General features: G+C 44.0%; 1 protein-coding gene across 4 annotated transcripts; it reads right to left on the bottom strand.

The window, feature by feature from the left end:
- Positions 1–205: 205 nt before the first annotated feature.
- LOC147884390 (uncharacterized) lies at positions 206–26,986 on the bottom strand. Of its 4 annotated transcripts, XR_015543659.1 has the most exons (15): positions 26,587–26,986; positions 25,644–26,305; positions 25,355–25,534; positions 24,995–25,106; positions 24,826–24,862; positions 9,259–9,305; positions 9,092–9,127; positions 8,899–8,951; positions 8,633–8,785; positions 6,678–8,517; positions 2,281–4,033; positions 1,428–1,514; positions 1,243–1,320; positions 936–1,035; positions 206–859 (listed from the first exon to the last, which is right to left on the bottom strand). XR_015543659.1 is itself a non-coding variant. In XM_087398554.1 (14 exons), exons 2-13 carry the CDS (start codon positions 25,700–25,702, stop codon positions 1,271–1,273), a joined length of 4,407 nt encoding a protein of 1,468 aa, XP_087254680.1. In that variant the 5' UTR covers positions 25,703–26,305; positions 26,587–26,986; the 3' UTR covers positions 206–1,047; positions 1,243–1,270. The 4 variants fall into 4 exon arrangements, 3 of the variants coding, with proteins under 3 accessions (XP_087254680.1, XP_087254679.1, XP_087254681.1); XM_087398554.1 differs by having other exon boundaries at positions 206–1,047; XM_087398553.1 differs by having other exon boundaries at positions 206–1,035.
- Between the last annotated feature and the right edge of the window lie 515 nt (positions 26,987–27,501).

Here is a 27,501-nt window from a genome sequence, read left to right as displayed (position 1 = left end):
GACTGCCAGGAGACCACTTCAAAAATTTGAAGCAGCAACTCTATATTGTCATCTTACATACAAGGTGTACAGGAAATTACTCTCTTTAAAAAATAATTCCCTTTATAGATGAAGTGTTTAGGCACCAAAATTTCCGAGGAGAGTGCATAACCATATCAAATTGTCAAATCAGTCTTCCACTTCCTCTATTTGAGTATGCCATTATCATCCTTCGACAAGTAAATGTAGAAAGTCACAAAAGAAAGAATTGTAGGACCCTTGCACATCCTCATAACTCGAATAACAACAATATGTGAGAAAAGACAAATGCACAAATGGGCTGTAAGAGGTGAGATTTCAATGTGTTGAAACATTTAGCATCTCATTTGTTGCCAATGATACAGAACTGACGTGTCCATAGGATTCCCAGATATCACTAATATGCTGGAAGCACCCCATCCAGCCACGGTAGGCAGAACCCTAACACATGCCATAATGAAGAAACTAGCGTGTTGCAGCAGTCTAGCCTTTGCAGCCAAAACTGAACCTTCTTTCTTTAAGGCCACATCCTCTATATACTTCTGGATCATTTGCCTCTTCACACAATGTCCAGAGTTCTGTGCCAATTTATGGCTTGTATATAATGAGAGATCCAAAACTCCATCAAATCTCAAGAGCCAGGATTCATCCTTGTAGTATTTGTTTTACTTTCATCATAATAAAGTCTGCCATTGTCAGCTGCACTGGAGCTTTCTTTTCTTGCAAGAGACAGCTCTTTCTTATTAAATGGAAAAAAATCAAATAAACCACAACTAGCAAGAGACCTAATAGCTCTTCTTACTTTGGTTGCACAACTCTCAGCCCATAGGACCATAGCAACCTAAGATATTGCAACTGCATCAGTGCGTCATTGGAAAAGAGAATAGCGTACAAACTTCCAATCAAAAATTACTTACAAATGCTTTGACTTTACATGAAAAAGGCGAAGTGTGGGAACTCTAGAGGCAGCACAGCAGTAATACATTGCTTTGGCAGAAGTCATCCATACCTGTGCTCCTGAACAACAAACTGTCAAAAGTTCAATGAAACATAGAGGTTTACATCTTAACAAGTTTGACTAGACAAGTTCTTGCACACAGAAAAACTTACCTGCTCTATCTATTGTGAGACTATTACAATGTAAGCTTCTTAAATCCAGCCTTAACATGCACGCTTAGACCAAAGAATTCACTCAATCAAACAGGAGTGCAGACCCTTCCTTACCAGAACCTTGAGTCTGCCCTGCAATGCCTTAAGCAGCCTTGCTCCGGAAAGATGCCAGGAAGAAAAAAGACCGCGGAACTGTAAGAGCAAAGGGTTAAACACTGACACATGCTTCTGATATTAATGTTAATAGATCTAAATAGTCAATACCACTTTCTAGCAAAGTTTTATCGATACATTTTTACCTTTGACTGTTGAAACTTCTGAAACACTTTGAGCTTGATCTTTAGACTGTGCTTCTCGTGCTGAGGGAGAGCTTTTCACCGGCATGGCTGTAAGATACAAAAGTAACTTACACAAGTTCCTTGCAAATACTCACATTCGCTCGACAGAAATTTTCAGTGATGGACTTGATTAGTAGTACACACAGCAAATCAAACCAAAATTGTTACATTCAGATACTTGACAGCATTAAAAGCCAGAAAGCATCCTGAAAAACATGCATGCAAACTGAAGCACGCCCAAACACTCAACATGTTTTTCCAAAACCACAGCACATGTCAAAATAATGAAGTTGGATAACAAGTAAAATTATGTCCATGTTTCACCCTTAGCATTGTGCACAATATATATGTTTGAACTTTGACCCTTGATGACATGCCTTTCCACATACCTCAATCCACAGCCCCGTGTGTATGTGCGTGCGGGCGTGCTCGCACGCATCCGCGTGCGTGTGCATGTGCATGTGCATGTGCATGTGTGTGCGCTATCATATCCTGCCTGAAAATGATGTCATTTGAAAACTGCAAACATTTAGCCATAAAAGTAGAACACAACAAAAATATTTGGCATCTTTCCCACTTGACATTCTGCAAAAGAAACCAGCTTTACGCAGACCCTCTTTTGCCCTCTTTGAAAAAACAGTAAAATGTCCCTACACCTTATTTTGGGCATTTAGCTTTACTAGGGGCTTCTTTCTATTTCAACGTGGAAATGCATAAACTGACAAGCACAAATCATTTAACCACAAAGTGGAATACCATACAGTGGGATACCATGCAGTGGAATATCATACACCTTGTGTAAAGGTATACTTACTTCTTCCTGACCTGCTCCATCCATCTCGATCAAGAGGTGACCCAGAAAACCAGTTCATGTCATTTGAAGACTCTCTTAGATTGGAAATTTTGCCATTTGAATACCCTTTTTTTCCAAGCCTATCCACAGTAGCTCCACCTCCATCCACATCTCCCTCTGTGATTGTTGAAGCAGACACCCCATCTGAAGGACCAGAGCTTCGCAGGCTTCTTCGTCCAAATTTTAGGAGCCTTTTTAACCCTTTTGCTTCTTCCTTAGCTGGGGTTTGTGATCCAGGAGATGGTAAGTTCCAGGAAGTGGTTCTTTTCATCTGAGACTCTGAATTGTCACCTCTCAAGGAATCAGATGCTGGAGAACCAGTTGAAGGAATGGGAGACAGATTTTGCAATGGACTTGCAGCAGCAGAAACCATATCCAGGAGCCCAGGAGGTGTGCATGTCAAAGCATTTTTGGAGCAGGGTCTGTGTAAAGCTGCCGTTTGTGCATGTGTGCTTGATATAGCATCCTCTGAAGCATGACCTAATGATGTTTGGACAATAGGAGCTTGGTATTTCTTGTGAGTTGCAGAAGGATCTGACAATGAGGAGGCAGTTGGGATAGATAATTCTTTGTTTGATGAAGTAAAAAGCATTGATTCTTGAGTTGACATCCCTGGGTGCACAGATGCAGAATCTGTGTCTACCATTGAAGGAGTAGAACCACTCGGGTTCAATTTCATGCCTTTTGATGATTCACCGGCTTGTCCAACACCATCGTTGAGAACTGAGATACTAGCATCTTCTTTAGTAGATGTAGAAGAAGACAACACAATAGCTGGACCGCTTAACGGAGAGGCTCTGACTGAACTTAATCGAGGAGCTGTTTCTGCTTTTTCCTCTGCTCCACATGGAGTAGAATTTTCAATCAGAGGTGCCTCCCTTTTGTCCAGCTTGGAAGCCTTTATACCATCAATCTGAGTCTTCATTTCAGTTGGCAAAGGAGATTTATCCATTGTGTGCTGTGTGATTTCCTTAGCAGTGCTTGCAGCTTTCAACTTCAGAGCACCAGTTCCCACTCCAGACCCAGTGCCACTTCCCTTCTTAAGGAAAGGTCTCCCATTTTGTTTTGCCTTCGTGGTGTCAATGGACGGACTTTGTTGTATGGCAGTCCCAGGAAAGTCTTTCACGATTCTCCCTGTGCACAAGCCTTGACCCTTTATGTTAGTGGCAGAAGGTATACTTCTCCTAATAGCAGAGGCATTTCTTGACTGGATCTTTCTCTCTTCCATGACATTAGAAGCCATACTAGTGGATTTCTCCCTGGAAGATTTACTATCTCCACATTCTAGTTTCTTCTTCTGGATAGAGGGCTTGGATCCAGTGTCAGCACGCATAGTAGTAGCCTTTCCGACTTCCTTTCGAAACTCATGTAAAGATGGTGCAGATCTGCTGAGCGGGTTTCTTGATGCTTTAGAGACATTCGGTGATGACATGCGGGAGTTTACATTCAAGCTTCCTAATTTGGCATCTCTTTGTTTAGAAAATGGCCCAGAAAAGGATCCATGTGCAGGAGACTTGACAGAAGCCCCAGCTTTTGGTAACATTGGTGACAGTTTATGAGCTGGACTGGGCCTTGGAGTACAGAGTTGAGATCTGGGCCTGTGTGGTGTAGACAAAGCAGATCGAGTAGGGAGAGAATTTGGGCTGCTCCGAGCAGCAATTCTCTCACGTCGCCAATTTCTCAACTCCTCAAGGCGTCTCCTTTCCTCCTCCTCCTTCAGATGAGAGTCAAAAGCCTTTGTCAGAAAGAGTAAAAAACACAACACAGAACAAGTACCTCCCATCTCACATTTGTACTTCCATTTCTATACATCTACTTTACTTCGGTGATCTTTATCAACGAAAAAGAATTGCCTGACCTTCTAATTATTTCCCCATCTCGCTGTTTTTCTCCCTTTAAGCTCACTTTCCTGTATGCAAACACTGTCCTTGAAATAACCAATTACAACATCTGGAATGGAAGCAACCTGATATTCGCCTGATAGGATCCAGACAGACAAATAATTGGAAATGAAAAACAGATGCGGACGCTAGATAAGATACATGTCCTTTTGATTTCAATGCCAACATCAAGGGGGGATGCTGTCAGGGGTTTTGCAAGGTGGCTTTTATGCCAGCTGCAGACAAATGCAAAATTTCTGCCTATAGAAACCTGCCAGAATACAAGAGTCTCAAGTTGTCTTTATAAGCAGCTTGGACGAATCATGTCTGACCAGATGCTCTTGGTCGAAACTTATGGGACCCAGCTAGGAATCATCTAAGCTGTACTGGAAGGGAGTTATCTCTTTACTGAAGATCCGACCGTGTGAAACAAAAGTCAGTGTGCACATAGCAGCAAATCTAATTGACATCTTGAAAGATCTACCTGCCAGATACAAGGGCTAGCCATGAGAGCCTTGACTGTTCCTCGACACTTCACAAAGTCATATTTTCTGTCCAACGATTAATCATCTGAAAATTGCTGTCAATCAAGCTAGCATGTAATGTCTCCACAAGAACATGAGAATTTATAGTCTCTCGAGATACAAAGACATATAAGTATTCATCCAGACTCTCATATCCCCCTTGCGTAAATAGGCATGAGGCATGGATGAAACCCCAGGGACCATATCCTAAGATTGAATAAAGAAAGGCATAAGTTCCGGAGGAGCCCCACAATCTTTCAGATAGCCTCTGTTGCAATTATAGAGGCCAGGTTGTACAAATTCGAACCCAAATATGCATATGATATCACAGCCTCCACAAGCTAGACTGTTGAAGAGAACAAGTATCCTTCTAGGCCTGCAACAGTGTACTGAATATTACAAACTAGTATCAACCGAACGTTCATTACGCCCATACACAGCTGGTAATCCATCCAATTGTTTCTACCATTTTCTGGGAAGAGAACATCTAAATAAAGTTGAATATACACCAAAACCCTTGCATAGAGAGGGATATTACCATCCTCGTTGCATCACCAGTAAACAACACAATTCAAGCCGATAACCCAGGTCTCTAGCGAGACGGAGGGGCTGCATCCTGGATACCCAAGCAAATGAGACTCAGGCCATCTATCCTAGAGGCTGGAGAGATCATCTCAATGGGGAAAGCATGTCATCCCTCTATCAACCAAGCTACCATGGCATCAAGCAAAGGGGGTGGAGGAGGGAAGGTGGGAGCAGAGGCAGTGCGGAGATTAGGAGGGTAGGACGCAGAATGTAAGAATCTCTGCCACTGGCCCTAAAGCTGTCTAAAGCTACTCCTGCGGAACTTGTCATGTGTCTTGAGGCACGATCTCCAGTGGAAGGTTGGAGAACTCCCTCCTCACCAAGGAAACTAGACGCTTGAGGTGAGGCACCGCCAGCTGTACTTCTTGTGGGAAGGCATTTGGCTGAGGTCGCATCCTCACTTGCAAGCATGCTTCCTTCGCTTCTTTGTGATGCACTTCCTGACTCTCTTGCCCTCCACTCTAGTCCAAACACCCTCTTAAGGGATGACCTATGAGGTTTATGACTGAGGAAGTAGTGGATCCCAATTGGGAAGGGGTCGTCCTCCCCCCTCCCCTTCTAATGCTCATCTAAGGGGACCTAAGGACGAGAGGAGGGATAGCTCACAAAACAGCAACCCCATGCTAGGTGGCCCATCTGCCTACAAAGTAGGCACTGCCTGGTAAAACTAGAACCTCAATCCACTACCTGAAGAGATCTCCAGCCAAGCTCTCTAAAAGTACTTCCTCTTATAGGGTATCTAGGTCGTCTACGATGAACCACACCTTCAAGACTCTTTAATCCCAAAGTACCAAGATTGTTGTCATTTGTGCCTTGAGTACATTGCCAAGACAGGCGCGCCAATAGAAGACAAGATGGACCTATACTCCTTGGGGAGGCTTGCGATGTGCAATGCCGTCACCTTCCATAGCTAAACTCACTTGGGCCAATCTTAAACATGTCGTTGCGTGGGGGTAAGGCCAACAATGCACCCCCACCATTGCTAGATCCTAAAGGAAGAGAATAACTTTATGTACCTGTTGTTTGTCCTCTAAGAAAAGGGAGATCCAAATGGATGAGGGTGTCAAGGGTGCTGCCATGATGAGCCCCTCTAGCCTGGATTTCCAGACTTACAAATTAAACCTTTTATATCATGAGCAAAAGAACAAAGGAGAGAGAAAAAAAGATGAGGAAGAAGGGAGTTAGTAAGAGACACTAGACAAACTAAGAGTAAAAGAGAAACATATAAGTAATTTAGTAAGCAAATTATCTTCTTATCAGTACCAAGCATAAGCTGCCATCTGGGTTTTAAAAGAGAACTGCCCCACGAAATCGGTGAACCTATGTAAAGCAAATCGATAGTATGAAAACAAAAGGCACAAAGTCACACCTTCTCCTTCTTGCTCTTCTGCAAGCTTGCCTTGAAAACCCGAAGTTTCTCTGCCCGTAATTTTGCCTCAGCCAATAGCATTGACTTTTCAGACTTACGATTCCTTTCCATCTCTGATTTCCTCTTCTCCAGAACCGCTTGCATTGCTTTCATTTTTGCTTCTCGTTCTACCCTCTTTGAGCTTGGTTCATCTCTTCGTTTTGCTTCTCTCTTTTCATTGTATCGATCGAAAAATCTTTTCACGCGTTCCTTGGATGGTCCTGATTCATTCAGATTCGACAGCTGTCTATCAGATACGCTTGCAAGAAGCTGTCTATCAAAATCTGTGATATTGGTGCCTGGCCCATCAGCAGACTCCCTTTGTCGAGAATGCATGATTAACAGGTCATCAGGTTCTTGCTGGTGGAGCATCATTGAATTCATCTCCGCCCTATGCTTGGGAGTCACATGAGATTTTCTATTACCCTGCATTTCAGACTCCATACCCAATGTTTCTCTCCTCTCCATGCTTTTTGAAGCTTGTGTTGACGAGAGCGCAGCAAGAAAAAAAGAGTCATCTGTAAACATCCTTTCATGTGGTGGCTGCTGTTTGGACTTAAAACCAGAGCTCATATCAGAACACTCAATTTCAGGATTCTGAAATGTCAACCGTGTTTTCAATCTACTGCCAGAACTTTCCAGCCTAGTTTGATCAGAAAGAATGGAAGAATCATCAATAGTGAACATTTTCTTCTTTCCCTGCTGCTCAGCCTGTATAAATCTAACAGGCTTCTGTCTACTACCCATGTCGCCTTTGCCAGGTCCAAGTCCTCCTTGCACATTAGTAGCAGAATCATCAAAAGACGATAAATTTGATTTCAGATAGTGGCTGGAACACTTAGGCATATCCAGCTCTCCTATGTGCGTTGGAGGCCCTGCCTCAGTCTCATCCATATCATTTCCTGGAGTCTTTATGCCACCACCATCCTCTATTCTATCAACATGCCAATCACTAGTTTCCCTCATTAGTAATGTCTCAACCCTTCCAGGTGTTTCCCCCCTCGTGCTAGCATTGAAAGGTGCAGAATCTATCCAGCTATATAAAGCATTTACCCTAGATCTCTGAAATTTGGCAGAGTCTGTACAATGTTTCTGTCTTGAAGAGTCTCTTCCCACATCAATTGTGTCCTGCCAAACTTTTGTTTCAAGCAACCCAATAGCTTCTTGAGCACTCGTATACACTGGCTTGGCTTTAGACTGAACTGTTGCGCCCTCGTCACCACTAGATACATCAGTCTCTTCACTGCTACTTTCAGCAGACTCATTTGTTTGCCTGTTCCTGCTAGGATAGTTTTGTGAACTGGATGCCACGTGATTGATATTCCAGAAGTTTACCATGCCTGAATGCTTTAGACTTCCTCGCCCAATCTGCACCCTTCTTAGGGGTGAGGGGGACCTTCGCCGTCGTGGAGAAGGAGACCTTTGTAAGAAGCGCCTTGTCTCTGCAAGGGGCCGATCATTGCCATTCACATGAAATTGAATCCCCCCATTTGCATTTGATGAAGAGAAAAAATGCCCAGGTGACATTTGCCTCTCTGAAGTGCCATACCCAATTCTAATCTCACCATGCAAGCTGGCTTCAGAAATGCCATTTGAATCATCATGACTTTCCTCTGCTTTGATGTCACTAGCATTTCCATTCGAGCATGTCTCTAGGGAACCCCTAGGTTTTTTCATACTCCTAAAGGATCTATTTGAATGAGCAGACGCACCCTCTGGACCTAGGGCATCAATCTCGTCCATCCCACCACCAGCATTTTGCCTCTTCTTCCATAATGCCACAAACTTGATAGAAGCTTCCCTGTAGAAATGAGGCAAATGTCTGACTTGAACACAGAAACAAGCCCACTATATCATATAGTTTTATAACCTTTGCATACACACTGCCTACACAGTACAATTATACCTCAGCTTACCTTAAACGAGTAGCACCAAAGCAATCAGAAAATACAATTAACTCTATCAATTGCACCGTGCCAAAACCTGCTGCTGCTGCACGAGCAAACGCCATGCCCTGTTCTTTCTGTAGAACCATACGGCGTGCATCTAATGCTCTCAGAAGTCGTTTCCTGCACAAACCAAAGCAGAAACAGCCAAAGGTTACATTAGACATAAATTTAGTTTCTTTAAGCTCTTCAAACAAACACCAGAATATTAGAGCTGAAGAAAAGAGTTGACGTGCTTTGAATTTTCTCCAACACCAGTATCATTGCTGTCAATAGAATCCCCTCTCATCTGCATCAGAAAACATTACATTGCCAGATATTTAGAAAAGAATGATACAAAATTCAGAGATTAAATTTTCAGCAGTGGAAAGTCTAGCAAGAGCAGTCACTTCTTCAAATACTGTAGTGATTTTAACCAATTTATCATACCTGCATGTAATCAGAATTGCATGTCTCAATCCAAATCTTCTAGTCAAAATATCAGTTAAAAATGGCAGATAAACAGAAGGTTATTTTCCATTAATTGAAAAGATAAGACTTTCAAACTCAGCCAGTTTCTGGGCTTCACTTGAAAGAAACCATGTAACATCCAGTACCTTAATGGACAGCACAGGTTTCTCCTGGGATGATGTGGTTTGATCACCTGTTGAAAGAAACACGGATTAGCCTCTCAGTTTATATCTAGAAAGCACAGAGTAGAACTCATTCAACTGAAGTATACTCAGTCATCCAAAACACATTGACGTCAAACCAGAACTCAAGACAAATTTTAAAATGTGGCATTGCATTACAAACCATAGAAATGAAGCAATATAAAACAAATTAGACATTTACAAGCAGAATATCGACCATAGCCAATGAGACTTTTAGAACAAATAAATTTCCATGTATAATACCAGAGCACTTGCATAGAAATTCTAAACACCAATTCCATGTATAGTACTACAGCACTTGCATGGAAAAGCTGCTAGTTTCACCCTTACCATCAAGAATCAGCTGTAAATGGCTGCCAAAGACACCTTAAAGGGAGTGAGGCTTCCAGGCATTCTAAACACCACACAGCAGAAAGAAGGGAATCTAATCAGCTGAAGAGCCCCTTACACTTGAATTTACGGGTCGTCGAAACCATAAGGCAGTGTGACTTCCAGCTATACTGAACCGAGCAGGAGAGAGGGGAATCCCATCAAATGAAGAGCCTCTTATACTTGAAATCACTTATCTTTCAAACATTCCATTCATAAGATTCCTATGAGATACGACATTCAATAACTCTCTAGCATGCATACTCTTATTCACAAATCTTCCATGTAGTAACCTTCTCATTATCTTTGACCGGTTCATTACGCTTGTAGATGGTCCATTTGCATTCTCAGTAGGAGACAAAAACCTCAGGATGTGACAATGCTATCATCTTCCATCAGAGATCAGCGCCAGCTCTTTTGGTGGAAATGCAACAAGTTCCAACACTGAATGAGACCCTCCATGTCAGGTAAAATATGAATACCCTCACTGGTTATGGTGAAAATAGACAGGTTAGAGTATGACATTCAAAAGAGGAAAGCACATCACTTGAACAAGGTTTAATGTGGCAGTAGATGAGGTGAGATTGACTATCAACAACCACGATGCAGACCAACCTTCTTACCCTTCAGATCCATACGTGGCAGTGCATGTAGCAGAGGTGATGGGACATTTCCATACACCATCGGCCATTCTATCAAAATTTTCTCTTTCAGACAGTGCACTTGGGGATGATATCAAAGAATGCCAATGAGGAGACCCTGCTCATCTTGTACATTAGGATGTGAGAAATTTCCATATCCATCACAATCCCACCATAGACAATAAGACACCCAGAAGCACATGACAGGTACATGCACTGTCCCCCTCTGAAGCTGGGAACCAGCCAGGCCCTGTAGAGCACCAAGTATCATATGTCTATTGTGACCCATTCTGCAACAGCACGATCAATGAACTGAATCCTCCAGAAGCCTTGGAACTACTCCTACTTGTCTATGGACAAAAGCTCGGAATGAGCTTCACGCAGGTTCAAATTGTGAGGCCACCAAATTACTAAATAACCCCATCACATGCTTTCCCGATCTCTAACACACAGTCTTCAACCATGACACCAAACCTGTCCAAGCTCAGCATGCCTGTACCAAGAACACTCCTATGTCTTCTTTGAAGGCTTGCGCCCTCACTAAGTTTTGAACATGCTATTGTATTCAAGATATAAACACAAGAAGATTACATATCCTTAGTCTTCACTTTGTTGCTTCTTGTTACCAACACAAGCTAGCCTGATCATTGCTCAATGTTGGATATGAGCATTATCACCTGCCGATCTGCATATCCAAACTCAAGGCTACTTTGGGTAACTACTAAGAATAGCTGCATGTTCATGTTTGCATTAGTCCTCCTCTTTTTCTTTTGATCAGCCTGTTTCTTTCAGCAATCTCTTACTAGTTGTCCAAGTATATTGTCAAAAGAGTCACCATCTTCGGAAGTCTTGTTACCATTCTCCCTGGGCTTTCCCTTCTCCTACTTGCCCTTCCTTTACCATTGGTGGTAGCCTTAAATGCTTTCTCATCATGAACATCCTAATACAATATCTGCCTTCCTTCCTCCTAGCCCAACAAAAGTTCGTAAGTCAATGGCTTTGATCTCTCTCCCGCTGAAGGGTTGCCAGTAACCGTTGTAGCTTCTAGGCGGTTTATTTAGCGTGAGGGTGGCCAACTCAATATTGTCGACCTTCTAACCAACAACGGCCAATTGATCCTTTAAACTTTAATCTTGACCAAAAGTTTACTTTACCCAGTCACCTTCTTCCTCTTCAACATGAATAGCCGATTTTGGAGCATTTACAATCCACACCATATTTGTTGTCTTGTATAGGCCACACATTATTGATATCTCGCATAAGGCACATGCAACTAGGTGCTCTAGATCTTGATCTTCTAGATAAAACACTAGGCCCAATCCAACATACCCGCGTCGCATGTCACACAGTGAGATTGAACTACAGAGAGGATCCGATTTGCAAGCACATTGACCTCTTGTCACCCCTTCACTAACCAAAAGTTGCCTTCCTCTTTTAATTGTCAAAGTCAATCTTTGAGTTGGCTAGCTTGATCACCAAGGCATACACCTCTTGTTGGAAATTAGAGTTCATTGTCCCACTGTAAGCCCCCATATCAGAAGAGCACTAGGACATCGCACAATATAGGATTGGGGGGTTTAAGAGTTTGCTATGTGTGCATCAAGTTACAATAATTGAGTTTCATCCATATTTCTTCTTTGGAAGGTGATCAAACATGGTTGCTTTAGAGAAGTTGACTAATTTAAAGGGCTATCCTTGTTTAGCTCGTGTAACCAGACTAGGTGAAAAGGTCAATTGCTTAAAGGACTCATGTGTAGCCTGAGAAGGACTATGAAAATGGCTAGTATGAGCAAGATACAAAGTGTGTATGAATTGGTGGTTTAGATAGGACATCACAACAACAATCATGGACAGTCCACCTGTCAGGAACTTCAATTTTAAGAAAAGAACAAGTATACCCTTCGATTAATCTAGGGACAGGAGGAAAACCCGAAGGGTATAGCCTCCACTCTTCAAACCTTGTACCTTAAATATTGCAGTTGCTAACCTTCATTCTAAGATTCAAGTAGATTGAGCTCGAGTGTTAAGAAAGACAATGAAATGCAAGCGCGCAGAGGTGTATCATCATCAAGTGATACGATGATGTATTGATTGGGATGCCCTTCAGTGCATGGGTCATTTGTGTCACCTCAAAAATCTCGATGACTTCCTACGGACACATGTCTAGGACACGTGTAGCCCAAGTGGTCCCAATAATCTTCTAGCTCTCAAAAGCTCCTGGACATCTAGCTCAGCAATCTCTTAGATACATTTATGGACCTCGCTAGTCAAGAGAGTTGTTCGAAGGCAGGAGGTATCAACCACACGCATGACAATTGAGAAGGTATATGTCTATGCGCTATTCTTCTTGGGGCGCCGGTCTCTAGAACCTATTTGGTGGTCTCGTCATGTCCAGTATTAATCCTTGTCCCCATCCTGTCCTGATAAAAGGAGGTGATGAGTCTTTGAATGGTATGTTCCATGACATGTCAAACATCTCCTCTAACCCGGAGCGGTAATCCACAGTTTGCCTCAATCCTCAATCTTTATCATAGGCACAGAAAACGTTGAATGTCCCAAGCTTCCAAACAGTTTGCACCCTTTCAAAAGCTGGGCCAAATTTTGAGAGCCCACGGTTTCTTGGACAAAGAGGACAAAATTGCCAAGCACACAAGAAAATCCAGAAACATGGCTTCAAAGGGTCTGATAGACGCAGAAAAAGTAACCTTGCAACTTGCACTTGAGATTGAAAAGTCCAAACTTCAGATTTGGTAAGTCAAGTGCTAGCTCCATGTTTTGTTGGCAATGAAACCTTTCAATACATTTACAAATGTTTCACACTTCGTTTTCATTGAAATAAGTATGATTTATGATGAAACCCTAAGCTAACTAGGAAAAATCATCAGTGCATGTGACGAGTTGATCAAAAGGTATCTGAGTCCCTAAATGAATCCATCTTCTCTAGCATAAAGACCTAGGGCTCCATCTAAGATTGAGAAGTATGAAGCTACAAGCAGTCTGATCTCATGCCTACTCACTCCCCTGTGCAGATAGGCTGCATAGTCAGAGCTTCCTAGGTATACTAGAATTGGAATAATCTATTGTTCTGTAGACCTAATTGTTAGAAAAGAGAGAGAGAGCTGGAGAGCTGAACGTTGTGCGTACAATAGATGAAGTGAGTAATACAAGAAGTGGGATAGGTTTTGTCTAAGTGACAAAACCTTATCCTTCACTAACCATAGTTAGTGAACTAATTGTGATTAGGGGAAAAAACCCTAAATGAGGGAAAAGTGCCCCTAACTTACTTATTACATTACCTTCGTCACTGCTAGAATATAATAATAATTCTAACACCCCCCTGCAGTGCCACTGTCATGTACAAGGAAATGATCAATTACCAAAAGGAGATAAGTTCAGGACACTACGAAATGCCTCAAACTTTTCATGTGGAAGTGCTTTGGTAAAGATGTCTGCAACATTGTCATGTGTTGACACATATATCATACTGATCTCTCCTACATGCAACTTCTCTCTGACATAGTGATAGTGAACCTCAATGTGCTTCGTACGAGCATGAAATACAGGATTCTTTGCCACTGCTATAGCACTTTGACTATCAGTGAGAATCGGAGAAGGACCCTCCAATGAAAGATGAAGATCAGCAAACAAACGACGCAGCCAAACACATTCAACTGTCGCTGTGAAAGCTGCCCTGTACTCAACTTCACATGAGGAGGTAGCCACTGTAGACTATTTCTTGCTCAACCAAGAAATGCAAACATGTCCTAGAAAGAAACAATTCCCACTGGTCGACTACCTAGTATCATAATCTCCAGCCCAATCTGAGTCACTGTAAGCATGCATCTGTAAGTCACCCCCCCTGGGAAACATCAAGCCAAAAGACTTTGTACCTTGCAAGTAACGGAAGATGCGTTTTACAGCCTGCCAATGCATAATCTTTGGGCTGTGCATATACCTGTTCACCTGAGAAACTGAAAATTGAATATCAGGTCGTGTATTGCAGAGATAAATGAGGCATCCAACAGCCTGACTATAGAGTGTGACATCAATTGATTCACCCGCATCATGCATTGTAAGCTTCAGTCCCGGCTCCATGGGAGTGGACATAGGCTTGCAATCATGCATGTTGAATCTGTCCAAGAGCTTTTAAACATACTTGGATTGAGACATAACAATGCCACGTTTCTCTTGAATAAACTAGATCCCCAAAAAGAAATGTAACAAGCCCAAGTCTGACATGTCAAATGTAGCTTTCAATTGGGCTTTGAAATCTGCAATTACTTCCTCATTTGATCCGGTGAGCAGCATGTCATCTACATAAAGAATGATGACCAAAATGTTCCCCCCATCCTTCTTGATGTAGAGGGTGCTCTCAGTTGGACTATTGTGCAGCCCCTTGCTGGTTAGAAAGGCATCAATTTTGGCATACCATGCACGTGGGGCTTGTTTCAGCCCATACAAAGCCTTATTCAGCTTGCATACTTCATGTGCATTTCCTGAAATTTCAAAGCCCAGAGGTTGTTTGGCATAAGCCTCTTCCAACAAGTCTCCATTAAGGAAAGCTGTTTCAATGCCCAACTGATGAACATTCCATTCAAAATTTGCAGTCATTGCTATAACTGACCTGATGGTGATCATCTTGGATGTAGGAGCAAAAGTCTCCTCATAATCTATGCCCTTTTTCTGGGCATATCCTTTTGCAACCAGCCTTGCCTTGTACCGATCAATGGACCCATCTGGCTTGCTTTTGACTTTGAAAACCCATCGTGTACCTATGACATTCTTACCTGGTGGCAAATCCACAACATCCCAAGTCTGATTTTTATGAATGGACTGCAACACATCGTGCATGGCATTCATCCAATGCACATTATCCTTTGCTTCTTCAAATGTCTCAAGCTCCTCCTCATCAAGAAGAGTACCTACATAAGCTGATTCAACTGAAAGAGCCCCCCCCATGTGCCTTACTGCACTATGAGTTCTGCCAAGCAATGGAGCCTCAAGCTTCCTCTCCCTGAGAGCCTGAAGCAACCAATGCGGGACTGTTTTGGCTGCGTGTATCTCTTGAATTTCTTGCCTGGCAACTTCATCCACACCCTGAGGTTGTACCAATTCAGCTCGGGGCTGAATCTGTACTTGTGAAGCTGGCGGAGGTTGCTGTGAATTCTGAGATTCAGCGGGGGAACCAAATGCTATAGGAAGCATCCCCTCAAACACATCATCTGAAGAGGCCAGAATCTGAAATTCAGCATGTGTATGTGTAGAATTTTCAGAGAATATAACATCTCTACTAACAAAAAACTTGCATGTAGCAAGATTGTAGAGGCGATATCCTTTGCTTTGTGAACTATATCCCACAAAAATGCATTTGAGTGCCTTATCTGACAACTTGTGTCTGAACTCCACAGGCACTTGGGCATATGCAACACAACCAAAAATCTGAAGTGGCCCACTGAAGGCTTTCTCCCATGCCATGCCTCATAGGGAGTGATTGTCTTCAAAGCCTTTGTAGGAGCCCGATTTAAAATATAGTTGGCACACATGAGGCCTTCCAGCCAAAACCTGTGAGGCAACTTCTAACTTGTGAGCATGCATCTATCCATTTCCATGGCGGTGTGATTCTTCCGCTCAGCTTTGCCATTCTGTTAAGGTGTAAGCCTCACTATAAGCTGATGCATAATGCCTTTTTCTTTCAAAAATGTCTCAAATTCATGAGACATATACTCCCCCCCTCGAACTATGCGAAGTGTCTATACCTTGAGTCCTGTCTCATTCTCAACCATAGCCACAAAGAGTTTCAAATGCATAAACACTTCTGATTTTGCCTTGAGACCATAGACCCAAGTGTAGTTGGTAAAGTCATCTATGAATGTAACAAAATAGAGATAACCCCCAAAAGCAGGTGTCCTCATGGGACCGCAGACATCACTGTGAATAAGCTGCAATTTTCTTGTAGCTTTTAGTGCACCATCCTTTTTGAAGGGAAGCCTATGCATTTTGCCAAGAATGCAACCTTCACATGCATGAGGAGGAGGCGACTCCAAAGGAGGTAATGCATCAACCATATCATGCCTCTGAAGTGTCATTAAGCTGCCATAGCTCATGTGCCCATACCTGGCATGCCATAACTCCGCATTCTACATCGCGGTAGTGGGAGTGCTAACTGATAATGCAAGATGGGATCTTTTTTCATATAGGTCAAGCTGAAAAAGCTCCCGATACAAAGTGCCAGACAACCTCAAAGCGTAGTCATTTTCATTGTCTCTGACTGCACACACTTGTCATCATCAAAAACAACCTGAAATCCTCTCTATTGAGTGAGGACACTAAAAGCAAATTCTTCTTTATACCTGGCACATAGAGTACATCTGAAATTCTGAAATCTGTGCCATCAGTGGATGTGAGAATAATATCTCCCACTCCACACACTGAATAAGAAGAATTATTTGCACCAGTTACCTTCTTCTTGGTGGGTGAAGAATGCAGAGTCACAAACAGACTTTTCTTGGAAGTTATGTGCTTTGAAGCACCACTGTCAAAATACCAAGTATGTAGTGTCTCATCAACACTAAAAGAGCATTCATCCTTTAAAGGATCGTAACTGCAAGTCAAGAAAGCATATGGATCATGCCCTTTACCCTTGGGTTTGAACTTGGAGACAATAGCATGCTCGCCAGCCTGGGTTGCCATATTTCTGCGTGTTTGTTCATCCTGCAACAGAAGTCCTACCAACTCGTGAAAGGAGCGGGGATTACTGCCCCCCCCTCAATGACAGATTCAGCGAGGTGTGGAAACCGAGATAGGACTCACGAAGAGAGTTCAGAGTGGTGGTGATCATCTCTGAATCCGGAATAACTTCATCAATATTCACCAATTGTTCCCTGAGGTCCTGAAGCTTTGTGAGGTGAGAGTTCATGGAATCTCCCTCCTCCATATTTGTATGGGAAAGTTCTCGCTTCAGAAAGGAAACCCTGGCATCATTTCTTGCTGCAAACATACTTTCAAGTATCTCCCAAGCTGCCATAGATGTCTTGCATGACCGAATATGAGGTATAATGAACCTCTTGACAGAAAGAGAAATTACTGAAAGAGCTTGTGCATCTCTAGAGTCCATCTTTTTTACTCTGCTGTGGGAGCTCCTGGAGCGGCTACTCCAATCACCTATGCTATATTTGTACCTCTTCCCCTGCCTCCAGCAGTAGGAGTGACAGGTATAGGCGTTGTATCCGGTCTTTCTTCGTCTCCATTGACATAATCCCAAAGATGTCTGCCAACCAAGATATTGCGAACCATGAAACTCCACAAGGAGTACTTGGTGCCATCCAACTTATCCTCCTGTGTGAGAACCCCGAACACCTCATTTGAGTTGTTCTGAGCCATTTGCACCAAATAATCTCAAAAAATACAGCAAACTGACCAAGTGAAATCCCTTCCTGGGATATGAAATGCACAAGTAAAATCTGCAAAGAAAAATATGCCCACAATGACAAATACTGTCACAACTTGTCAAAGGCTCAAAATGCACCACAGAGCTCTGCTCAATGCCCAAAAATCTGCAAATAGAATCTGCAAAAAAGTGGCAAAAGTCTGCAATTTGACTCGTACTGAGTCCAAAACTGTTTACAAACTTCCAAAATGCTCTTTTACCTGCAAAATTGCAACTCAAATGCAAAAGCCCCAATTTCTTGTGGGAGATTGCATACAAAAGAGGGCAAATGGTCTGAAAGCCCCATGTTGCACAAATTGCACTCTGCCTACAAAAGCCCCAAATTTCACTGCAAAATTGCAGTGTAATTGCAAAAGCCCCAATTTCTTGGACAACCTGCAACCCAACTGCAATGTCTGCCCACAAAAACGGAATGCTCCAAATTTTTGCAAGATCTAAGCCAAACACTAGCTATCTGCAAACAATGCCTGCCAAAAAACAAATTGCTAGGGTACCTGCAAGGATAAAGCTTGCACCGAAGGCCCTGTAACAAAAGTGTACGGAAGGCACACACACTGCACTGTATAGATGCCCCCAAAAAAACGTACGGAAGAAACTATAGGGAAAGAGTACGAAAGTACGGACGAGACTGTACGAAGGTACGGACGACATGTGTACGGTAGCAGTACGGCGCCGTATGGAAGCAATACGACGGGTGTACAGAAGCAGTACGACGAGTGTACGGAGACTGTACTGCAGATGTACAAAACGTACGACGGATGTACAGCAGCTATACAGGAATAGTCCGCACGATTGTACGGACAGCAGCGAAGGAGCAACGTACGGACGAGTACGGAAGAGGTGACGCCTGCAATACGAAAGTCCGTACGTTGTACGGATGGAGAACTGTACGGACGACGAGCAGGAAGAGCAGGGAGCTTGCCGGCAAGGAAGCTAGGAGCAAGGTGCATGTCTGGAAAGCATTGTCTGCTCTGATACCAAAATGTTAGAAAAAGGGAGAGAGCTGGAGAGCTGAACGTTGTGCTTACAATAGATGAAGTGAGTAATACAAGAAGTGGGATAGGTTTTGTCTAAGTGACAAAACCTTATCCTTCACTAACCGTAGTTAGTGAACTAACTGTGGTTAGGGGGAAAAACCTCTAAATGAGGGAAAAGTGCCCCTAACCTACTTATTATATTACATTGGTCACTGCTAGAATATAATAATAATTCTAACACTAATCTCTAGCCACAACATGCAAGTGGGAAAAAGGAGGCGTGCTCTAAACTCTACATGTACTATCTGATGTAGAGCATAGTGCTTGCTATGGTATGATGATGTGGCCAATCTATCCAACTCCACTCTTGTGGAGGTCTCATGTCCAAAAAGCAGCCCCTTAATAGGGGCTGTTCTAACTAACAATCTGCAGACCCAAGTTACTGATCATCCCTTCCAAGTTATAAATCATCTCCCCCAAACATCCTCTAGCTATACAAACCTGGCCCAACACTCTCAAATAGTGCTAGCACAGCCCAAATAGTCTCCCCAAATACTCATAGCTCTTGTAGTCTCTTGATCAAGGTGCTTCATGCTCTGGTAATACCACAATCTCCTATATGCTTTGCCTTGGACTACCCGCTGTAGGTTTCTTTAGTTTGTCCAATAGAGGTAAGCCCTTGGTTTTCATGTTCCTCCTCATACTAGTCAATTTGGGGATGTTCCCTATAGGAGGTTCTTTAAGAATTCATCAATTCTTTTGGGGGGCGTTCCCTATAAAAGATTTCAAGGTGAATCTAGTGGAGAAGGAGAGGATCGGCGCACAATACCATGAAGGGATTCTGTGATGGAGGTAGCTTTGGGTTCAAGAGGAGGTCATGTATGTCTACAAGAAGAGTGCACTAGTGTTGCATGACACCTAGGTCATGTTGAAGTGAATCTTGGTATAGGTCTTGTACAGTGGTTGCGGCAAGTGGATAGGGTTGATGATGTTGGGCCTAAAGTTGAAGTATTCTGTCTTTTGTAGAATTAAGCAGATCCTTGTCCATCAAAGGTGTCAATAAATGCAGATAGCTCATCATTGTAAAGGCCAAATAAAGGCAAAAAGCAACCTTGTTTCACCCCAAAGTTCCAAGTCAATAATGCCTATCCTCCATCCATATATACCTTTGTAAGACTAGAATAAGTCCAATCCTATCCTCCATCCACCCTGCAGCAGTACAAACCTAGACCAACACTCTCAAAGAGTGCTAGCACAGCCCAAATACTCTCCTGTAATACTTGTAGCTCCTATAGTCTCCAGATCGTGTCACACAAGGGGGCTGTTTTGATCCCTTTCATGCCACCTCCTGTTAGAAAACAAGGACCGAGGTTGCTTGCTATAGCCCCACAGTAGCAAAAGAGCATAGACATGTAGCCCAGGAATCACACAATGCTAAAATCAAATCTCGCTCTTCTCGTTGTGCACACAAGTGTATATAGAGATAGACACAAACACACATCTTGAACAGTAAAATAGAGTAGAACAGCAAAATGGACAAAACCTTATATAGGAGCATGCTCAGTGTGCCACCACCTAGTAGCTAAGATACCCCATAGATGTGGACCCCTCGCACCTTCCACCTCCTAGCACGTTCAATCTTCTGTCAGCCTGCATGCTCACCAAGAGCTTTAGTGGGCCGGCTGTAATGGACCCCTCCTCTCAATCCCTGGATTCGTAGGCCTCCTTGCTGCTCTTCTATGCAGCCAATAGTGAGGCACAAGGTGACCTGGTCTCTGACCTCCCTGCTTCTCCAGATGCAGCACGATCAATGTAGAGGATGATATAGGGACCCCCATTGGGGCCCTGTTATCTGGCCAATCCAAAGTAGGGTACACCCGACCAGACACGCACTGGGCCGACCCAGTCCGTAACTTCCAACTAGTCTCCAGCTATCAGCTCACTGGATCTCCACATGGCAGGCAGCTACAGCCTGACCACTTCCTGTACTGACCCGACTGCTCTCTGTAGTCTGCCGACTAGTCCTTTTCAACTATCCACCTGTACTGCCAAGCAGACTTGCAATCTGACAACCTGCCTAAGAATATCCCCTGAGCTTTCCCAAAACTGAGGTTCTTGCTGCTGAACATGCTACAGCCATGCACCTACTCCAGCCATCTGTACAAGCTGCAGCCATGCATCTGCTCCAGCTATCTGTGATACCGACCTGCCATTAGCCTCTGGATGGGCCTGTACCTCCTCTTCTGCAGCCCTGCAGCCGTTCAGAGGCTGTACTGCTTTGCTGCTCTCTGCATGCCCTGTGGCAGTCTTTGGATCTGCCCTGTTGTGCAGCAGCTCCATATACTGCCTACATGGCAGGCTCCATGTTTAGTCAGATCTGCCCAAGTGGCAGCCTTTCGATCTGCCCATGTGGCCTCTCTTTGGTCCCAAATCCTTCTACATGTTACACTCCCATCCATCCTCCTCATTTGGGAGCACACAGGTGGGGTGTTAACCTCTAACCTGCAATACTCGTGATCGGATCCTATAGACCATATTTTGTTTCCACCGGATGGTAATAGAATCTATCTACCTATCTATCTATCAACGACCCACTGTGGGGTAATGCCCACTTGTCGATGCAAATGCTCCATCAGCTCCCATTGAGAAACCCACAGGAGCAAGTATGAGACATCCTCAAGTCCACCACACCTGTTCCTCCAAGACCAGCTCAACGAACGTAAGTCATCTTGGAGCACAGGTATAATCCAAGTACCACCAACCATCCATGGCACCACCATTCTCGATCACAAACACGCCAGCGTATTTGAGCAATCCTGGTACAAACATCAGGTACATTCAGTTGTCCCCCTCGGAATCCAAGGGCAGGGGCAGATTGGTTGTTGCCAAGCACCGTGCTGAGTGCTCCCAAAGTCTGTTTCACTCGTCATCACTCTAGCACCGTCCACAACCAAGTAACATACTCGAGCAATGAGATCCCTGAGGTTGATTCAAATAGATCCCCATCACCAAGTATCTCTCTAGAAATATTGAACCAAAACAGCTCACATCTGAATACCCCTCCAGCAACACCGTCTGCTTCAAGTACCCTACAAGTTAGCCTTGAAGAAACCTCTCCCTGTTAGCAAATCACGCTTCTCAAAGCAATCATTATTGCCATTTACAGAACTCATGCAGCAGGTATTGATGGCCTCTACAGCAAGACTTCTACTTCTGTACACCAAGAAGACTTCCATCCCCATTTTCTCCACATTTGAGAAAAAATGTAAGATACTTAAGTCTGAATGTATGCACAGAGAACGTACATACCATTGGATCCACTCGTACGGCTTCTTGCTTTGGAAAAAAGCCACGTACCTCCCGAAGGCACCCATAGCATCCACGTGTAACTCTATACTGCCATCTTAAGTGTCCATGTACTCCTCTGATCCTGATCCCTTCAAAGACACTTCCTTCATGCACATTGTGTCAGCCGTGCTCTCAGAATAATAGTCTGAGCAACCAATGCTTCACAAAGGCTCCTTGTCCCTCTGGCATGTCGGACCATCTGTCAATGTCAGACATTAAGAGAGCTCCACCTAGATCAGCATGCCTGTTCTTGGCAACGCTCGGAGTCATCATAAAGAAACACTCTCCTGTTTCTGTCAGCACCCTTACCATTGGTCTTGACTCCTACTGGACTCTTCTTGATCAACCTTCTTCTTTCTGCACTCCCTCGCAAGCACCTACAGGCCCGACCACTTCCTATACTGACCCAACAGCTGTCTCCAGTCTGCCAACCAATCCTGTGCAGTCTGCCAACCTTGTACTGGGCCTATGTATAGGCCCTGAGCTAGCCTTGTACTGGGCCTATGAGATGTCTGGTGGGTGTAAGTGCCTCACACAGCAAAGCCGGCTCTCAAAACAAAATAGCACCTGAGCTGCCCCAGGACTGCTGCTGCACATGCTGCAGCCATGCTCCTGCTCAAGCTACCTGTACATGCTGGAGCCGTTCAGATGCGGTACTGCTTTGATGCCCTCTGCATGCGCTCCTGCAGCACCTCTGTACACTGCCTACTGACAGGCTCCATGTTTAGTCAGATCTGTACACTGCATACATGGCAGGCACCATGTTTAGTCAGATCTGCCCACATCCAACCTTTGGATCTGGCCACATGGCCTCTCTCTGGTCCCAAATCCTTCTACAATCCTTCTACAGGGTAACATCCTCCTCATTTGGTGGCTCACAGGTGCAGAGTTGACCTTAATCTCCAGCACGTCGACGAATGAGGACTCTTTGGCTCACATGTCCAGGTATTGTTGCATTTCGTTGACCTTTTTGGTATGGGAGATGGCAGATGCCCGTTGCTTTTCCTGGTCTTCTTATATGGAATCAATGTCTCAAATCTGTTTTTATTGTCAATCTACTAGTTTTATGGAACCTCAATTTCAGCTTTCGTAGAGGTGAGTACCTCGCTTTGCATGATTAGCTGCCCTTCTGCTTTGTATGCCTGCAATCCTCTTCAATGAGTGAGATCAAGACAAGACAGAAAGACGTGCAGAACATGAACAGAGAGTTTTGTATTCCAACGTAAATTGAAGGATATTGGGAACTGCACACCCATGTGTGGCAACACACATCACAATGTAACCAGATAAAGTATGCTCGTATTGAAACCTGATTCAGCTAACAGGCCAATACTTTAGAAGTAAGAAATAAGCAAAACGCACATTGTTGACATGAATACAGCAGCACAACCCCAAAGCATGAGGGAGACACCACTTTGCCCACCTTCACACCAAAGCTCTTCTTAAGGTGGGGTGGCTTCATAGAGGAAAACATGATCCCAAAGAGTCTGCACATCGCAATTAGCTCACATAAAGATGGAGGATCTGTTGTTGACAACATACATAATTTAAGCTACAAAAGTTTCCACAGAGCCACTGGTTGGTCAAAGGTACACCCAAGGTATAGCATGCAGTGCTGACATAGCTATCCCCATCTTTAATCAGAGGTCAGAGGTGGAGCACATGCTTTTAATGAATGGCTGAGCTCTACTGTCTACATCAAAATGGAAGCAGCTGCACCCAGGTGATTACAAACCTCAGAAAACCTCCCCCTGAGCTTCCTATACCTCCACAAAGGAAAAAAGAAAAAGATTTTATTAGTTTTCGAAAGAACGAAGGTAAGCTCAAGCTGACGTACCTAAAGCAAAGGTGTTCCAACAGACCCTGGGTCTCCATCAGCCTCAAACCTTGCAGACCTGCATCAGTCTAAATTCCTCCAAACTGTTCACCTAATAAGTGCTCTGAGGCAAACTAAACCCACGATCCCAACTCAGGGTCCAACCAAACCGGTGGCAAACTCCCAGAACAGTGACCAGTCCTTTTCAAACCAGCTCCAGCTAATCTTAGCCCACCTGGACACCCCATCTAAGCTCAGTTCTTAAAATCTGTTTGAATGGCTGCCAGCCCAAAATGGTGCGGCGAATATCACGGTAAGAATTGAGGCAGAGCAAGAAGAGAACACTAACAGGTCTGCAGCCAAGGCAGTGGCCAGAACAAGTTTGTGGTGAGGTAGAACATGAGTAAGGTGGGAGGGAGTTGGATCAACCTTGAATTAGAGAATGAAAGTACAACCATGGAGCCCTTATCCAATAAGAGCTGACATTTACCCATAAATTTGTTAAATATCTTAAACCCTATTCACACTGACTAGAAGAGCCTACCCCCAAACTAGCTACAACCATGCTGAAGTAAGATTTGAATCTCCTATGCTACAAATCAAATGATTTCATCGTTAAATGAGAATAGCACTTTTGAAATATCTATCACCCACTTGACAATGGGCACCACTAGAAACCACCAAAAATCTCATTTAACTGAGTAATCCTGACCAAGGAATCCTGGTTGACCCCTTTTCAAACATTGCAAGCTTGCATCCGAAACTGCTTACGGTTTATTATCAGTTTCAACTTTCTGATTTACTCCTAACAATTTTTCACATGGAACACATAAAATACTTCAATTATCAGAAAGAATGAGCATACCCACGGAAAGACACCACCAAATGAATAAAAAAGCATGTGTAGCGTACCTAAAGACGAAGCTGAAGGCGAACATGCATCATCTATCTGAAAGAGTGATAAAGAGCAACAGCAACAAGTTTTGATTATGAATATCCATATACTTCGAACTCAAAAAATTGAGCACCATACGAAGCACCTCCAGAATTACCCATAAAATTACAAGGGAAGCACACGCACTCTTGATGAGCTAGAAGTCTGCACTCTAACGGTTTCTTCAAGTTGTATCAGCTCCATTTCAACATCGCTGACTCGCTCTAGCACCTCAGGAGTGCTGACAAACCGAACAAACCTGATTGCCCAGTTTAAATAAGTTGGTCGTCAGGAAAAACTCTCTCAAACAAATCGGACGAAGGCTTTCATGCACTAACTCTTAGAGCCTTGCACCGCCAAAACATACAAACAGTTCAATTAATGCGGAAGGTCCTGCACTATGATTAAATGGAACGAATTCCGAATAGAAAGTGGCAGGGAGAACATCAAATTGGACCAGTGGTGCTAGCGTTGAAACCATATGCACCCGTTGTGCGCTAATCTTACCGTTCTATGGTGCCCTTGGTGAACCATGAAGCCTCATAGCGATCAGGAGGTTCCAGTCGGATAGAGTAGCCGCCTTTTGCAAGCTGTTCTTCCGCTGTCCGCAAGTGAGACAAAAATGGCTTTAGCAGCCCAGAGGCCAATTTTTCCGTCGCATCTTCCGCAACAACATAAAGTTCACACCTGAACGAGTACAGAGTAGATCAGATGTCTACAAAAACTGACAGCGCGACGGAGCTTCACAAATTCGCAGCTCGCCTGGAATCATCGCTTCTTCACTCAAAGTACGCACCTGGTTCGCGTAGGAGTGAGCTGAAAGATGACAGAATCAAGGACCGTCTGCGGCTTCATCTTAGACTTTCAGCTTCGAGAGTCGCTACATTTTCGGCGAAGTGCCCAAGCCTTCTCTTTTAATTCCAAGCTATTTGCGTAGGCGAGGAGAGCATCGATGCTGAGACTGTCTAGAGAATAGTCGAGAAGTAGCCAATAGAAACTATCATGTGGGAAAGGTGGTGGATTTCCTATCCCACACGACATTGACACATATGGCTGTGGAACAGAGCGTGTGCAACGGTCTTGCAGTCTTGGTCGATGAAACAGGAGACAGCTAGAAAGGAGACCGAAAACAGGGTGAGGTGAAATGCAGTAAGGCACAAAGGAGATCACAATCGATGAGGGGAGGCAAAGCATTCAAAGAAGTAGGAGGCGAGCTGAAACAAGGCGAAGGTGGTGGAAGAAAGGTGTAAGGTGAGAGGTGGGTGTGGTAGTGGTGGTGGTGGATGATGGTGGGCAAGGGAGGCCACCATAGCTGAATGAAGCAAGCTCTGCTGTGTATTGTGAAATCGACCAGCGACTTGCTACTGTCGTTGTAGCTGGTGATGGAGAGATTTTGTTGTTGGAGAGATTTTGCTAATCAGTCACAATCTGGGGGCGACACAAGAACGAATTTGTCCTCTGCAGCAAACAATCAAGCAAACAGGAATGGATGCAGCAACCAACAGCAAAAACAACAACAACAACAACAACAAAATTGTTTGATGCAACAAAACAACAACAGAGCAGCAGCATCAAGAGCTCCCTCACAGATGATTGATTGATTCCTCGTGTGTTTGTGAAATTGGTTGATGCAACAGATGAAGGATGATGAAACAAACAGCACGGCAGCTGTTTCTGAGATGATGGATGATGAAACAGAGACAGAAAGATCGACAGACTTTTATGGAATCATCGTCTACCTCCTCCTGTTTCTGTGACTGTGAATTTTCTTGCAAATTGTGGTTGCAACCATTCCCCATGATTTCTGTTTTACCACCGCCTTCCTTCCTCGTGCCATTCCGTTTCTTCCTCCCACCCACCGACCCACCATTCCCTATTCAGCTCACAAATCTCGCCAGCCTTTCCCTCGCCCATCCATCCTTTCTCACCTACATTGCCTCTCCTCCTTCCTTACCCATCACCGTTTTAGAGCACACACCTTGATCGAGGTGCGTAACACAACCAGAGATCCAGCACCTCATTTCATCTCTGCGCAACGTCGCTTCTCTCTGTCTGTGTCTGCCTCGTGAAAGAAAAAGCTCAGTATCCTATGCTTCCTCATCAGCTCTGCGTTACATCGTCATCTAATCTCCCGAATCAGTCAGTCCGTTGCAATTTGCTGCCTTGCATCAGAGCCCACTTCCCGCGAAAGTGCATGAACGCGCGCTTTCTCTGAGCGCTCTCTCTCGTCGGTTGTGTCCCCCCTGAGTCCTTACAGCCACACCCACATTCAATTCCTGCGTCGCCAGTACGGCTCCGCAGTCCATTTGTTGGCTTGTTGACATGCATCACCATAAAGATGATGCACGCGAAAGGCTCGCAGCTCCCCATGCCCGCCCAATCGAAGACAATGCCCACCATTGCTAGCGTCCCGGCGCAACTAAAAGCCCAGCTGTGCGTCGCCAGCCCGATTCCCTATACGGCCTTTATCAATGCTAGTTTCTCTTGTCAGCCAAGGAGACGCTGCGTCAATGCTAGCTTCGCGGATCCAAACTTGAAAATAGCACGGGGAGCTCCTCCAAGTGATGATCATCTTCCATCCAGTTTCCAAGCCATAGCCCTGAGAGCCTGTGTATCCCTGCAAGCATGCCACTTTAGGATTTTGTGTACCCTCT

This window comes from Dipteris shenzhenensis, chromosome 27 (genome assembly GCF_047967505.1).
Source record: "Dipteris shenzhenensis isolate YYH24624 ecotype China chromosome 27, Dip_SZ_1.0, whole genome shotgun sequence".
Classification (NCBI taxonomy): Eukaryota; Viridiplantae; Streptophyta; class Polypodiopsida; order Gleicheniales; family Dipteridaceae; genus Dipteris; species Dipteris shenzhenensis.
The sequence above is the reverse complement of the archived record's forward strand: the minus strand, read 5'-3'. Positions and strand labels throughout refer to the sequence as shown.

Bases quoted from the DNA above. Each gene is read 5' to 3' on its own strand.
- LOC147884390 (XM_087398554.1), bottom strand. From the start codon at position 25,702: ATGAAGCCGCAGACGGTCCTTGATTCTGTCATCTTTCAGCTCACTCCT. The intron at 25,107-25,354 runs GTAAGATTAGCG...CTGGGCAATCAG, and splicing joins ACCAAGGGCACCATAGAACG to GTTTGTTCGGTTTGTCAGCA. The intron at 9,306-24,825 runs GTACGCTACACA...TTCTTTCAACAG, and splicing joins GCCTTCAGCTTCGTCTTTAG to GTGATCAAACCACATCATCC.